Source organism: Molothrus ater, chromosome 20 (genome assembly GCF_012460135.2).
Source record: "Molothrus ater isolate BHLD 08-10-18 breed brown headed cowbird chromosome 20, BPBGC_Mater_1.1, whole genome shotgun sequence".
NCBI classification, from domain to species: Eukaryota; Metazoa; Chordata; class Aves; order Passeriformes; family Icteridae; genus Molothrus; species Molothrus ater.
This window is the reverse complement of record NC_050497.2, coordinates 915,177-929,002: the sequence shown is the minus strand read 5'-3', so window position 1 is coordinate 929,002 and position 13,826 is coordinate 915,177. Positions and strand designations below refer to the sequence as shown.

General features: G+C 57.1%; 1 protein-coding gene across 20 annotated transcripts in view; it reads left to right on the top strand.

The window, feature by feature from the left end:
* Positions 1–12,886: 12,886 nt before the first annotated feature.
* The window catches only part of GRIN1 (glutamate ionotropic receptor NMDA type subunit 1), a 40,351-nt gene continuing 39,411 nt past the window's right edge, over positions 12,887–13,826 (top strand). For all 20 annotated transcript variants that reach the window (XM_036393740.2, XM_036393735.2, XM_036393736.2 and 17 more), the window contains exon 1: positions 12,887–13,159. In XM_036393740.2, the coding sequence (XP_036249633.1) occupies positions 12,902–13,159 (258 nt within the window). In that variant the 5' untranslated portion in view covers positions 12,887–12,901. The remainder of the gene's footprint in view (positions 13,160–13,826) is intronic.

Sequence of the window (13,826 nt, the reverse complement as noted above, 5' to 3'; positions counted from 1 at the left end):
ACCAAATTTTCATTTGAATGCAGCTCCTGACTATGGGGGAAATATACAGTAAGAATATTTTTCTGAAAATAACACAAGAAAGAAAAAGAAATTGCAGTTTGGTGAGATCTACAAATTGTTTTTCTTACCCATAAAGATGGAATGTTTCTTTCACTTTGAGAGAAACAGATTGTTCAGTACAAAGACTGATCTGTGCTGCCACTCAATGAATGTTTCATTGCTGTCCCATCGATCCAAATCCACTGGAGTTGAACTTCCCAGGACAATAACTAAGAAACACAAGCCAAAGCAAAATTCAAGGTAAATGGGTTAGTGATTTAAGCTCATTAGTGCAGTCAGACAAGTAATTAATTGCCCCATGTGAACTTTAGGGTGCTCTCCCTCACAGTCAATGCAAACCCTCTCTAAACACTGAGGAGGTGTGAGGAGCTTTCCTGAATTCCAACCAGAAGTTCCCTTCCAGCCTTAAAAGGACAATAAAATTCCCACTGAGAACCTGCTCTGTTCATGAGACACATTTCAGCACTGATGTGCTGTCAGCTGTCTCTGCAGAGCTCCTCAGGATGTACCCCGAGGGATCCTGGGGATGGCTCAGAGTGAAAAATCTGCTTTTTGACCCTGCCTGGGAGTGCAGGGATGTGGGACTGCCAGAGCTGATGAGAGGGGTTAACACAACAGGGGCTCACTGGGAATGTTTTCTCCTTTTAAGGCTTGAAGGGAAGTTTTGGTTGGGATTTAGAAAAGCTCCCCACATACACCCGCTGTTTAGATAACTGCAGTCCCAGTCAACATCTGACACAGAAAAGGGCCCTGAACAGTGGATTCCAGCTCCTGTGGAACACTGGGACCTGGAAACCCAGGATGAAAATCCGGGTTCTGCATCAAACGGGACGGGGAAGAGGGAAATTATTATAGGACAACTTTCCCTTAATGAAGTCACTTTTAATGGGGATGCACAGGGCCCTCCCCTTCCTGCGGATGCCCTCCGTGGATCTGGGGGATGTTCACCTTCCCCAGTTCATTAAACGCTGCTGCATTTCCCATCCCCTCCTCGGAGCTGCCCGGCAAGGGGGGCTGGCCCGGATCGGGGCAGGAGGGTCCAGTGCAGTCCCGTCCCGCGGCCACTGGAGCTGCCGGGTCCGGCCAGCCGCTCCCGGAGTGACCGCTGGAGAGCACGAATCCCGCCACTGCCAGGTCCTCTGCGAGAACCCCTCGGCAGCGGCTCCGTCTGCGGCGTGGTGGCGCAGGCAAGAGCAGGACTGCGAAGCACTGAGGCGAAGGAAGGAAGGAAGGAAGGAGTGGACACACGTGTGGATGCCAAAGCGCTTTATTAACCCAGCCGAGGCCAGTAACGGTGTCGGAGAAAAACCATTGGGGAGGCACCTATAAAAGGGAAGGGCGTGACACGAGGGGACACGAGGGACCAATGAACGAAGCCCAGGGGAGGAGCGAGGGACACAAGTGAACCAATAGGAATGGCCCAGGGGAGGGAAAAGGCTCAGGGGACAAATCATGTGTTAGGTAAGGGAAGACTGACATAGAAAGTTCTCGAAATGAAAGGGGGTTGGTTACAATCATGGCCAGGTAACTGGCGGGAGGAACGAACCATTATGAGGGAGAACATGGGGGGAACCGAGGGTCAAACCAAATCTTAACTTATAAAAAAATAACCAACTTTACAATAAAACCTGTATAAAGTACACAATGCTACAGTCCAGCTGGGAGCAGAGCCCAGCAAGAGGTTCTCCCGAGGGAACGGGAGATTTCTCCTGCAGGAACGGGAGGTGGTGCCGCTGTGAAGCCTCACCCCAGGCAGCAGGGGCGGGAAGGCCGCTCCCTGCTCGGCTCCTCCGCACGGGCAGCACCGAGCTGGCCCCGCCACAGCCTGGGAAGGACCCGGGAATTCCGCTGGAAGTGGGGCCGAAGCGGCTCCTTCCTCTCGAGGGGACAGGAGGCAGGGCTGGAACAGGAGTTTAACCACGAGATGGCACCAGGCAGCTGCCAGAGCCGCCGGAACAGCGGGGACAGGGGACAGCACGGACAGCGGGCAGCAGTTCCCTGGCGGGCTGTGGGCAGGAGCTGTTCACTGACTGCAGAAAGTGTGTTTTGTGTGTTTTGACCACACAAATTGGGCTGGCGCTGCTGAAGGTGCCCGGGCTGTGCTGGCCACAGGATCAGCTTTAGAGGCCATCCCGGAGCAGACCCGGCCCGTAACACCCTGTGTGTCACCCCGGGCCGCTCGGAGTGTCCCACAGAGGCTGCTGGAGCACAGAAACATCCGAGATGAGAGGCATCGACTCGGTCCAGGCAGGGCAGGAGTAATTTCCCACTGTCATCTCCAAACCATTGTGGTTTTCAGCCCCGAGTTTTGAGCTCCTGGATCCTGTTTTGGCTGCAGGATAAAAGGCACCTTCACAAAAATGTTGAAAGGTTTAGGATGCTTCCCCTGCTTAGGGAGAGAAACTCCCTACATTTCTCTTAGAGAGAAGAGCATTTAGAGAAATCTCCATTTCTTCCCCAAGCCCAGAGCGGCAGAGGAGAGCCACGGCTCCCACAGCCCAGGAATTTCTGGGAAGGGGAGCCAGAAGGAGGAGCCCTTTATCCCTTTGCTCTTGAGCCCCAAGAGTCTCTCCGGCTGTAACTCAGCAGCAAATCCCTGCCTCGGGCAGGGCCAGCCAGGGCAGGGAGCCAGAGCAGCGACACTCCTGGGCAAAAAAGAATTTTCTGGGGAGGTGAAGGGAAGCCCCCAGCTCCAGACTGGATTGCTTTTCCCCATTGCTGGGCCTGATTCCTGGTGCTCCCTGGAGGAATGTGAGGTTTGCCCCACTGGGATCTGTCCCTGCTCAGTTCGGGGATCCTCCTGTTCCACCCCAAGGCAGCTGCACCTCAGCTGAGCACTGAGCTGATCAAACAGGGACAGGCAGCACCTGGGCCACAGCCATGGTAGTGCACAGCTCTGCTGCAGCCAGCTGTGCTCCTGCCACATCTGGATGGCTCCCACAGCCTTCCCTCAGCTCCTCCTGAGGGGCTGCACTGTGCCAGGGGCACAGGAGCTCCTGGGGGCTGCTCACAGCTGTGGCCACTGAGGCAAAGGCCAGGTTGTTTCAGGTGGTGCACATTGGCATTCAGAGCTCATTCCCTGTGAGCTCTGATTGTTGCAGTGGCTGCTGTCACTTGCAGCTCAGGCAGTGAGGAATGGGAGACACCAAACTGGGAGCTGAGCTCAGCACACATTTCCAGGCAGCCACCCTGGTGACAAGTGACACCGTGTGAGCTCTCCCTCCCAAAACCACTTCCCTTGATTGGAGTAGTCTGGGCCAAGAAAAGGAACGCCTGGAAACCTTCCCAGCCTTCAAGCCTAGGAAGGATTATTTGAGAAATGAGCTGTGTACCCCAGTGCCTGGAGATCCCTCAGCCCTTCTGGAAGGCTCTCCCACAGGTGCAGGCTGCAGTGGGGGCACCAGGGATCACCTGCCCCTGCCTAGGGCCCACTCTGAAGCATTTCCCTGTGTCTCTGACCCAGCCCTGCAGCTGAGCTGAGTTTCAGGACAAAAGAGGGAAGGCAGGGAAAGTGTTTCTGTGTGTGGGAGGTGCTGTGGGCTCAGCAGGAGCAGTGAGGGCACAGAGGAGCAGCCCTGCCAGTTTAAGGTGCTTTTACTCCAAGAAGATCCCACCTCTAGAGCTTCCCTTCATAAATGAGCCTGGAACTGTTCTGCCTTGAAGATGGGAAGCTATGCCTGTGGCCAGACCCTTGCTGGGCTGCCCAAAAACTTCACCCAGGACTCCTGAGTGCTGCTCTTGCCTCCAGCCTTTGCAGCCTGGAACCCCCAGAGCCAGAGGTTGGTCTTTGCTCTGGTTGTGCACCATATCTGATGTCTCTCCATTTGGGAGGACAGTATTCTGCCCTAGAAAATACTGAGAAATGTTGCAGGTGAGTATCACAGCACTAACAGCCAGATTTTTTTCATTTTAATTTTTATTTATAATTTTCCTATTTAATTAGTTGTTTGGTTTTTTTTTCTTTTATGGAAACAAGTAGCACTGGTAGTGAGTAAAGCACAGGGGACTTAAAGAGCCCCAGGGCCCTAGGCAGTTCTGGGCACTTGTGGGAACACAGAGTCTGTGAGCCCCTGCAGAAGGAGCCCTGCCCAGCTCTGAGTGCCCGTCAGGAGAGCCCTGGCTGTCAGTTGGTGCTTGGAAAGAGATCTGAGCCTTCCTCCACTTGTTCTGTGGCTGCATCTGCTCACTGTTCCACCAGACAAGTGCATGCTAGGGATAATTAGCATTAATGTGAGATCCTTTTGTAGGCATGATCTAAGGGGATAAAAAAGCAAGGCCCATGGAGAACAGTAATAATTTCTATTAGATGAGTTGATACAGCTGGAAAAAAGTGGATGAGCTTTCAGGTATAATAGCCCTCCTTCAAGAATAATTAGGAATGTAATTGGGAACAGCAGAAAAACACAGAATCCTGAAATAGCTGGGGTTGGGAAGGAGTTTTAAAGCCCATCTAGTCCAACCCTCCTGCCACGAGCAGGAGCATCTTCAGCTGAACCAGGCTGCTCAGAGCCACGTCCCATCTGACCTGCACAGCTGCTCCCTGCAAGGGGGGCTGATGGTGACCCCCTCACCCTGCAGGGAGCAGACAGGGGACACAAAGGGCAGGGGGGATCAGAATCCAGGAGTGGCACAAGCAGAGCAGACCTGAAGTGCTGACATCCACAGGAGGTGACTTGACCCACCCATTGCTGGTCCCTAAACCGCTCCCTGGCCAGGCTGTGTCTGAGTCTAACACTTTCCTTTTAAGCTCCTATCTGACCCCTTTTCCAAGTTTGATGGAATTTATGAGTGGGCAGAGCTGTCAGGCAGGAGGGAAGACACAATGGGAGACAAGGGGAGCCCTGAGGTGCTGCTGCATAAACCCAGCAGCAGCTTCCATGGCATGGAGACCAAGAATTGGTTGTCAGAATCTCTATGAGCACTCATCCTTTTTGTTCTGCCCTTTTTCCTGAGATATCTTCAACATCCTTCTCCTAGGATGTTCAAAATGGTCACACCTCTTGTACACTTACAGGGGCAAGCAGGAGGGCCAGGGCACCCTGGGTTCACCCCCCTGGGGATGCACCCCCAGCAGCAGGGAAGCATCAAAGGTTGTTCAGGGCATGACAAGGGGGTCTGTGGACATCTCTGCTCCCCAAGGCTGAGCTGGGCAGGGAACAGGACTCGGGGAGCCCTGGGTGTGTGAAGGCTGCCCAGCAGCCCTGGGGCTGAGACAGGCAGACACAGGTGGGATTAATGGGCCAGGATTAATGGGGGCTGAGGGTACTCCAGGGTGACAACAGCACCAGGACCCTGCTGAACAAGGCAGGAGCTCCCCAGATATGCAGGGATGTGGCTCTGCCCTGTGTGGCCCCAGGATGGGGAATGTTAGGATGAAGCTCATCCCAGGCAAGTGGGGAAAATCAGGGGCAATGCAGTTTGGAATCTCATTCCAAACTTCCCAGGAGTGCTGGGCAATGACCTGCAGGGGACTGTCCCAAAGCAGCTGGGACACAGAAAGGAGGAGGCTGGGACATAAATGTTTCTGTAAATTCTGTGAACTGAGCACAACGAGGTGTTGGTGAGGTAGCTGTGGCTCCTGCAGCTTCTCTCTGTGTCTGCTTTTGAGACACTGAGAGTCTTTAGAGCAGCACACAGCAACCCCAGCAGCACAAAAGCATCTGTCTGAGTTGGGAATGGTGCCTTTGGAGGCACATGGCCATCACCTTGCAGCAGGTACAAACCCCCAGCTGCAGAAAGCTTCAGAGTGAGCAGATCTGAGCCCCTGAGGCTGGAATGCTCCATCCCCCAGGTCTGACACACACAGGAGCAGTGGTTGTGAGAGAGGATTCACCTTCATTTCAAAATGTTGGAAACATTTTGAATCCCTTGAAAAACAAGGAAAGGAGAAATGTGTTTCACCGATACTAGGGATTCTTCAAATGTCTGGGATTTTCCAGCACATCTCTGCATTAGATCAGGGGCTTGACCTGGGGACTGAAATGGGAAGTGAAGAGCAATTCCCAGGATGGCACGAGGAGGATGAAGCCTTGAAGGACTGGGTTGTTAGACACAAAGACCACAATATGGAAAAGACATTAAGCTAGAGAGAGCATCCAGAGGGGAGCCTTGAGGGTGGGGAAGGGGCAGGAAGAGAAGCCTGATGAGGGAAAAGTGGCTGAGGTCACTTGGTTTGTTCAGCCAAGGAGAAGGGGAGACTGAGATCAGACCTCACTGGGATCTTCATCATCCTCACAAGGGGCAGAGCAGGGGCAGCTCTGGTCTCTGCTCTGGGACAGGGACAGCCCCCAGGGCACGGCTGGGGCTGGGCCAGGGCAGCTCAGGCTGAGCTCAGGGCAAGGTTCTTCCCCCAGAGGGTGCTGGCACTGCCCAGGCTGCCCAGGGAATGGGCACGGCCCCGAGGCTGCCAGAGCTCCAGGAGCCTTTGGGCAGCGCTGCCAGGGATGGCCAGGCTGGGGTTGCTGGGGGGTCTGGGCAGGGACAGGGGCTGGGCTGGGGGATCCTGGTGGGTCCCTCCCAGCTCAGGATATTCTGAGATTCCCTGATCCATGGCACTTTACCCCAGGCAGCCCCAGCTCTGTGTTTGCCTCTTTGGAAGCCCCCTGTGAGACTGTGCTTTCCACAAGGGCTGACTTGTAAGCACATTGCAGGAACCTTCAGGGAAGGAGATGAGATTAAAGCAGTGTTTTCTCCAAAACCAGTGCTGCCTCATCATGTTTTACTTGGGCTTTTTTAGGCTGGTTTCATAATAGAACTTGTGTAATCAATCTTTCTTTCTGTCCTCAGCAACGAGATTTTGATCTCCTATCAAGCATCAGTCACACAGGACAGGAGGGCACAGCACTCTGGGGGCAGGTTTGTCACCATATTCCCGTGGTTTGGGTGGTTTTGAGCTGTCACCACCACTGATCTGTTCTGGTGGTGCTGGAGCCCAGCCAGGCTCCCCCCTCCTGGCGTGAGGGACCCAGTGCAGCACCGAGCCTGCTGCTCCTGCCCCTGAATGCCACTTTGTCACCACGGGGCCAGGCCTGGCCTTGGGCTCTCCTGCTCAGCTCCTCCCAAGGCTGTGCACATCTCACTGGTCACCTTTGGTGTCTTTGAAAGCCAGATCTGGCAGACTGGAAAGCCACTCTCAGTTTCCTGTCCCCCGAAGGTCAGGAGGATTCACGGAGGGCTGCACAGACTGGAGAGCCCCTGGAGCTCCTGGAGCTGTGCAAAGACAGGAACATCCAGGAGCAGGGTGAGGGGCTGAGCACTGAGATACCCCAGGCATCACCCCCTGCAAGGGGACAGAGCCAAGTGTGGCTGGGCCAGGGCAGGGCTGGGACACCAGGGATGCTCTGTGGTGGCTCCTGTGAGGGCACAGGAGGCTGGGGCACGCAGCCAAAGGAGATGTCTGCTGCCTCCCCCCAAGGGTGGGTCTCAGATGGGAACTGCTGCGTGTTTGTGCACCCATCATTGGGAAAACAATGTCCTGCTTTTGTCTCTGGAAGGGTTGCAAGTTCCAGAGCACCTCAATTGTCATTGACCCCTTTTTCCTTCCAACATTTCAGCCTCACTGCAGCTCCAAGAGGTTGGAAATGCCCAGAGATCTCCCTCTCCCCTTCATTGGGCACAGCTGTGGCACCTCTGCCCAACAGTGGTGCCTGTCACCACCTGGGCTCTGCTGGGGACAGACAGACACCTGGAGAGGCTCCTGTGGCCCCTTTCCCAGGGAGTGTGGCCCCTCCAGCCCCTCCAAACAGGGGATGGTTTCTGCTTGAGCAGGTGCTGCACAGGAACCAACCACCACTCCTTGCAGTGGGCAGGATGGAGATTGCTGCTGTGCCCCAGGGTCCCCAGAGAGTCCCTGGAGAGGGAGGTGACATTGCTGGTGTCAGCCCTGCTGTGGGAGGCAGACAGCCCCATCCCACTGGGGAGCTTTCCTGGGACACCCTGAGCATGGTGGGGGCACCAAGGGCTGCAGGGGCTGATGTTCCCTACGTGCTCCATCTCCATCCCCTGGCCCAGGCTCCAGCCTCCTCTGAGGAGAAGAAGGGCAGGAGATCCCCAGGCAGTGACCAGGTCTCTGAGGTGCTTTCCAGCCCCTGCTGTGTGGCAGTTCCAGGGGACTGGAGTCCCTGAGGACAAACTGTCCAATCTCCTGGGACACGATGTGCAGGAAGCTGAAGCCCAGCTTTTGGCTGGTTTTCCAGCAGAAAATTGGAATGTTATCAAAATGAAATTTTCCCTACAGTGCATTTCAAACATGCAAATCCTGGTTTTCCCTCAGAAAGTGTTCGCAGTTGAACTTCCCACCCCTCCTACAGCACATCTGACTGTGTTCCTGCACCTTCAGCTCCCTCTGGTTGCACAGGAGCTGCTCTGGGGTTTCTCACCATCTCTTCCTCCAGCCACTGATGTTCCATGTCCCATCCTCTTACCTCTGCCCCCAGATCGCCCTGCCTGCCCAGGAACCCCTCAGTGTTCCAGGCTGACTGCTTGCCCCTCATTTATCTCCCCATCCCTGGTGTGGCCTGGGGGAAGGCAGAGCTTTGCTGGGTGCTGGGAATGTCTCTGCACAGGGGAGACACCTCCATTCTCGTCACCTGCTGGAGGGTGGTGCTGCAGCTCCTGTCTGGGACAGCAGGGGCTCCAGATGTGCCAAACACTGCTCAGGAGGGCAGTGGGGGGGCCTGGAGCTCCTTCCTGTGGGCACAGCTGGGCAAAGGCAACACGGGTGCCCATGGGCACCTGGAGCAGGAAGCTGTGCTGCCTGGGGACTCCAGCAGCCACTCCTGAGCTGCAGACTGGGCTGGCTCAGTCCCTCTCAGCTGGGAAAGCATTCAGGAAGAGCAAGGGACTGAGAGACTGCAGTCCATCCTGGATCTTGTCTGGAAAAGAACTGGAGACCGGGCTTAAACACACAAAAGCAGCCAAGGGGCTGCTCAGACACTCCCCCCTTGGTTTCCACCCCGTTGCTCCCTGCAGCTCCCCCACCACAGGAGCAGAGCCCTCGGGCACCTTCCCCTGCAGACTCCAGTCACTGCCTGTCTGTCTGTGGCTGATCCTGTGACAAGGACATCCTGCTGTGTCCCAGCTGCTCACACAAACCACAGTCCCCAGAGCACTGGCAGCGAGGACACACTGTGCCAGCCTCCAGGAGGGTTGTGAGGAGCTGCTGGGGCCCTGCACCCCCTGCCTTGTCCCCTGTCCCTGCCTAGACCTCAGGCTGGGGTTTGGTGCTGTTCTCTGTCCCTGTCCTGGAAGGCAGCAGGCTCCAACTGCATCCAATCTCCCCTCTGCTGGAGCAGCTCATGGGGACTTTTTCCTCCAAATATTCTGAAGGGCGGTTTCTCAATTTTTTCAGCCTCTTTGTAAAGAATGTGACCCCCAGATCTGCCGGCAGCCTTCCTGTGCAGGGTTCCCCAGTGCTGCCTGCAGCGGCTCAAGTCTTTGCCAGCTGCTCCTCTGACTCCTCAGAGTGAATCCAAGGACAACAATGCCACCTTTTTGTTTGGAAATTCATGATCTCTGACCCCCAGGTCAGTATTAGAGACCACAATTACAGTCCATGTCTCCACTGGATCTGCAGTCCTGTCTGAAGAGCAGGACCAACAATTCTTGCTTCTGCTTTCATGGCTCTGCACTGGCTGTCCTAAAATACATTCCAGTTCTGTGCTTATCAAAGAACCCAAGTGATTTGGCATCATTATTTGCTGTCTCACAGATTTTATCACCAGTGATTGCTTCCAGAGCAAAGGCAGGAATACTGAAGTGGCAACTGCATTGCAAATCCTTTCATCCCTGTAGGAACACCCACATCCCATGGCAGCTCTTCAGTACCAGGCCTTGGAGCCTTGCCATGGGCACTCTGTGTGTGCTTTGCTCCATTTTACACCTCAGATTAACCTTGCAGCTGCACACAGGAACCATTTCCACAGCCTGGATTGCAGCTACTGCTCTCAATTCCATTTCTGCTTTCTCAAAAGAAGAATTGTTTGGTAGCTCCACAAGAAGTGGCACAAATTGCATATTCCTAATACTTAATTTCATCTTCTATGAAATTCCCCATTGCCTTTTCCACCACCGGGACTGATGCCTTACCCCGAGGCAGGTGAAGTTTCCTGCTGGGTTCAGTGCTGCTCCTCTGATGTCTCCAGGTTTTACACTGAGTCACTCTGGCCATGGGAGGAATTACAGCACCCACTGGTGAGGGGACAGCTCACCCACAGCCCTCCCATGCTCGTGTCCAACCCCTGCATCCAAGAGGTGCCACATGAAGAGCAGCATCACACTGCAGTAATTGCTAACAGCCAGCCCAGGTCAGTTCCTGCCCTCAGCCATGGCCAAGGAGGAGGCCACGACGTGCCAGGAGCAGCAACAGGGAAAGGAGAGAGCAGCCCTGGCTGCCAGGAGCAGCTGGTGGAGGTGGCTCCCACCTGGGAAAGCCCTGCACACTCCTCTGCCTTCAGAGCATCAAAGAGCCTGAGGACACAGCGAGAGGGAGACTCATGGGGTGACAACATCTGTGCTGGCTGTGCCTGGCTTGGGGGCATTGTCACCCGGGCTGCTCCTGCTGCCAGCACAGCCATGGGGGCAGGACCTGAGAGGGAAGCAGGCTTTTCTCAGGTCTCCACAACTGTGCCAGAAACAAGAGTCTCTGGAGACAAAAAATGAATGGAGGCACAGAGGGAAGAGCCTGCCAGCATGGTAGGCTCCATCCTAAGCGTGGCCATCCCACACTCCTGGGCAACACAAGAAGGACTCAATAGCTGCACTCCTTTTCCCTGCAGGGAACTCCAGGTAATGAGAGGGAAAGAGCTCTTGCACTCTGAATAACGTTTCAGAGCCTGCCTTTTTCCTTTGTCTTCTCTGCCAAGCCACCTGCTGTGGCCAGGTCTTGACTTTGTTATTCTACTGCCATCACACCCACCAGGATCCAGGTCTGTACAGCCCACTCCAGAACAGTTTCTTCCCACAAAACCCACTGCAGGTGCACCTGGTAGCAGAGGAAGGAATGAAGTCAGCTCTGTGCACACTGAGGGTAGGGCTGCAACCCTCTTTGGCTTTCACCCTCTGTCCCTTCAAGACAAACCCACACCGTGTGAATCCAGCCAGGCCCTCAGCTCCATGTGGGCAGGAGTACCAATGACATGGGGACACTGAAAAGGGTTAAGCTTTCCTGGAAATCTGTTCCAGGAGCACAGCAGGGTTGGTGTGGAGCTCCATGCCAAGCACTGCAAGAGTTAAGGCGAGGTGGGGCCATTTTCCTTCTCTCAGGGAGTGCATCACAACCTCCATGGCTTTCATTGCCTCCCCAGGCCATGGTCTGCAGCTTCCTCAGAGGGTCTCATGGCTGGAAGAGGCTGCAGAGCCCCGAGCCCGGCATGCTGAGCCCTGCAGCGTTACACAACGGCCATTTTGCTCCTGCAGCTCCTTCTGAGTGCATGTGGGCAATGTGGGACACAGGCAAAATGGTTTCCATGGCAACTCGCACTTCAGAGATGCCAGTGAGAAAATTTGCGTTGGGGGAAAATATTCTGCTTCAACTCACGTTGCAAAGGAAGGACAGAGGTGGGCTGCAGCAGCACCCCAGAAATGGCGGTGTAAAAATATCCCCGGTGGTTTTGGTTGTGCAGTGCTCAGTCTATTCCCTGCCCGGGCTGGCTGTGCCGTTTGCCCCATGCAGTGACAAAGCAACACCCTCTCACTACCTGAAACGCGTTGTTTTTCTCCAAAAAGGCCCAAGTGGCAGGTCTGGGGAGCAATGTGCTGTTCTGGCCACCTCACCCCTGTGGCCCTGGAACGGGACAGACGCAGTCCAGGAGTGAAACTCAGTCTCTTTCTGCCATGGAGCTGGACTGCCCTCCAGATGTTGGCCAGTGGATGCTGTGCCTCCATTTCCTTAAGGGAGGCTAATGGTAGCCCAACAACAGGTAGATTATGAGAACCCCAAGAGATCTCCTCAACAGAGAAATCTTAAGGTTATATCCCAGCGTAATTTGGTGAATTTAACGGAGGGAAATGGCTGGTTGCCCTGTGAGCTAATGTCTGGAAGAGTGGTGGCTCTGTCTGGAGGGACAGAGTGAAGCCAAGGAACCAGGCTGAGCGTCAGCTGAACATCTCTGCCCAGGAGCTCTGCTGGTCAAGGGAGGGTTCCCCAGCACTGGAGTGCACACAGACCATGACAGAGTCCATGTCACACACAGCTGTGCCCAGGCAGAGTTGCGGAAGTGTGCTCTTCAGAGGTGCTGCATAACTGGCAATATTGGTGTGGAGAACAAACCCATGGACCGTGTCTTACCCCCAGTCCCTGGTTTGCCGAATGCCCAGTGCATCCGTGCCTCCCGAGGCAGCGGGAATGCCCTGATCCCGAAAGGGCACTGCAGGTGAAAAGGGCGGAGCGGGACCCCCGGAGCTCAGCCCCGCACCCCCCGCACAAGCGACTCTCGCAGGAGCGGCGGGAAGCATCCGCACCCCGCACCCGCACGGGGCCGGCGGGACCCGCGCCCTGCCAGCGGTGCCACCGACCCCGCAGCGACCCCGCGCACCCCGCGGCAGGGGAAGGAGGGGAGGGGGGCTCTGCCGCAGCGCCCGGGGCGGGCGGGGGTCCCGGGGGCGGGCCGGGGCGGGCGCTGCGGCAGCGCGGGGCGGGCGGGGCGGGGCGCAGCGGCGGCGGCGGCGCGGGCGCTTCAGCACCGGGGAGAGCGCCCGGCAGCGCCCGCAGCGCCCGCGCCGAGCGCCGGCACGGCCCGGGGGCCGAGCCCGATGGGGCCGCGCTGAGCCGGGCGGGCGGCCCGCGGGGCGGGCGGGCGGGCGGGGGGCGCGGGGGGCCCGGCGGGCTCCGGGCCGCCCGTGGATGAGCACCATGCGGCTGCTGCTGCTCGCCCTCCTCTTCTCCTCGTCCTTCGCCCGCGCCGGCTGCGACCCGAAGATCGTCAATATCGGCGCGGTGCTGAGCACCAAGAAGCACGAGCAGATCTTCCGCGAGGCGGTGAACCAGGCCAACAAGCGGCACGGCACCTGGAAGCTCCAGCTCAACGCCACCTCCGTCACCCACAAGCCCAACGCCATCCAGATGGCCCTGTCCGTCTGCGAGGACCTCATCTCCAGCCAGGTACCCCGGGACGGCGACCCCCTCCCCGCCCCGGCCCCGGCGGGACCCGAGCGGCCGCCCCCGCGGCCACCCCGCCCCGGCCCCGCGGTGCCCCCCGGCCGAGCCGAGCCGAGCCGAGCCGAGCCGAGCCGTGCGGGGTCTGCCCGGGCCCGGGGCGCGCTGCCCGCATTGCAGCCTTTATGTAAGCGCGGCCGGCTGAGCGCTCCCCGCACCCCCAGGCACACCCGGGCACCCGCAAACAGCCTGGGCACACCCGGGCACCCACAGACACCCTGGGGCACTCACGGGCACCCACAGACACCCTGGGGCACACACTGGCACCTACAGGCGCCCTGGGGCACTCACTGGCACCTGCACAGCCCCCAGGCACATACAGGCTCGCGCACACCGCCCAGGGCACGCAGGGCCACCTGCAGCGCCCACCCGGGTCGCACATGGGCTCACACACGGGCCTCAGAGCATGCACAAGCTCACACACACACGCCCCATGGGCATCACATTCCCCCGGGCACGCACGGGCTCACACCAGCACTTTGGGTCACACAGGGGCACCCCCACAGCCCTGGGGCACACGCAGGCACACACACACCCCCCTCAGGGCACACAGGGATCACACACGCACTCTGGGGTGCACACAAGCACCCACATGCACACCAGGGCACACATG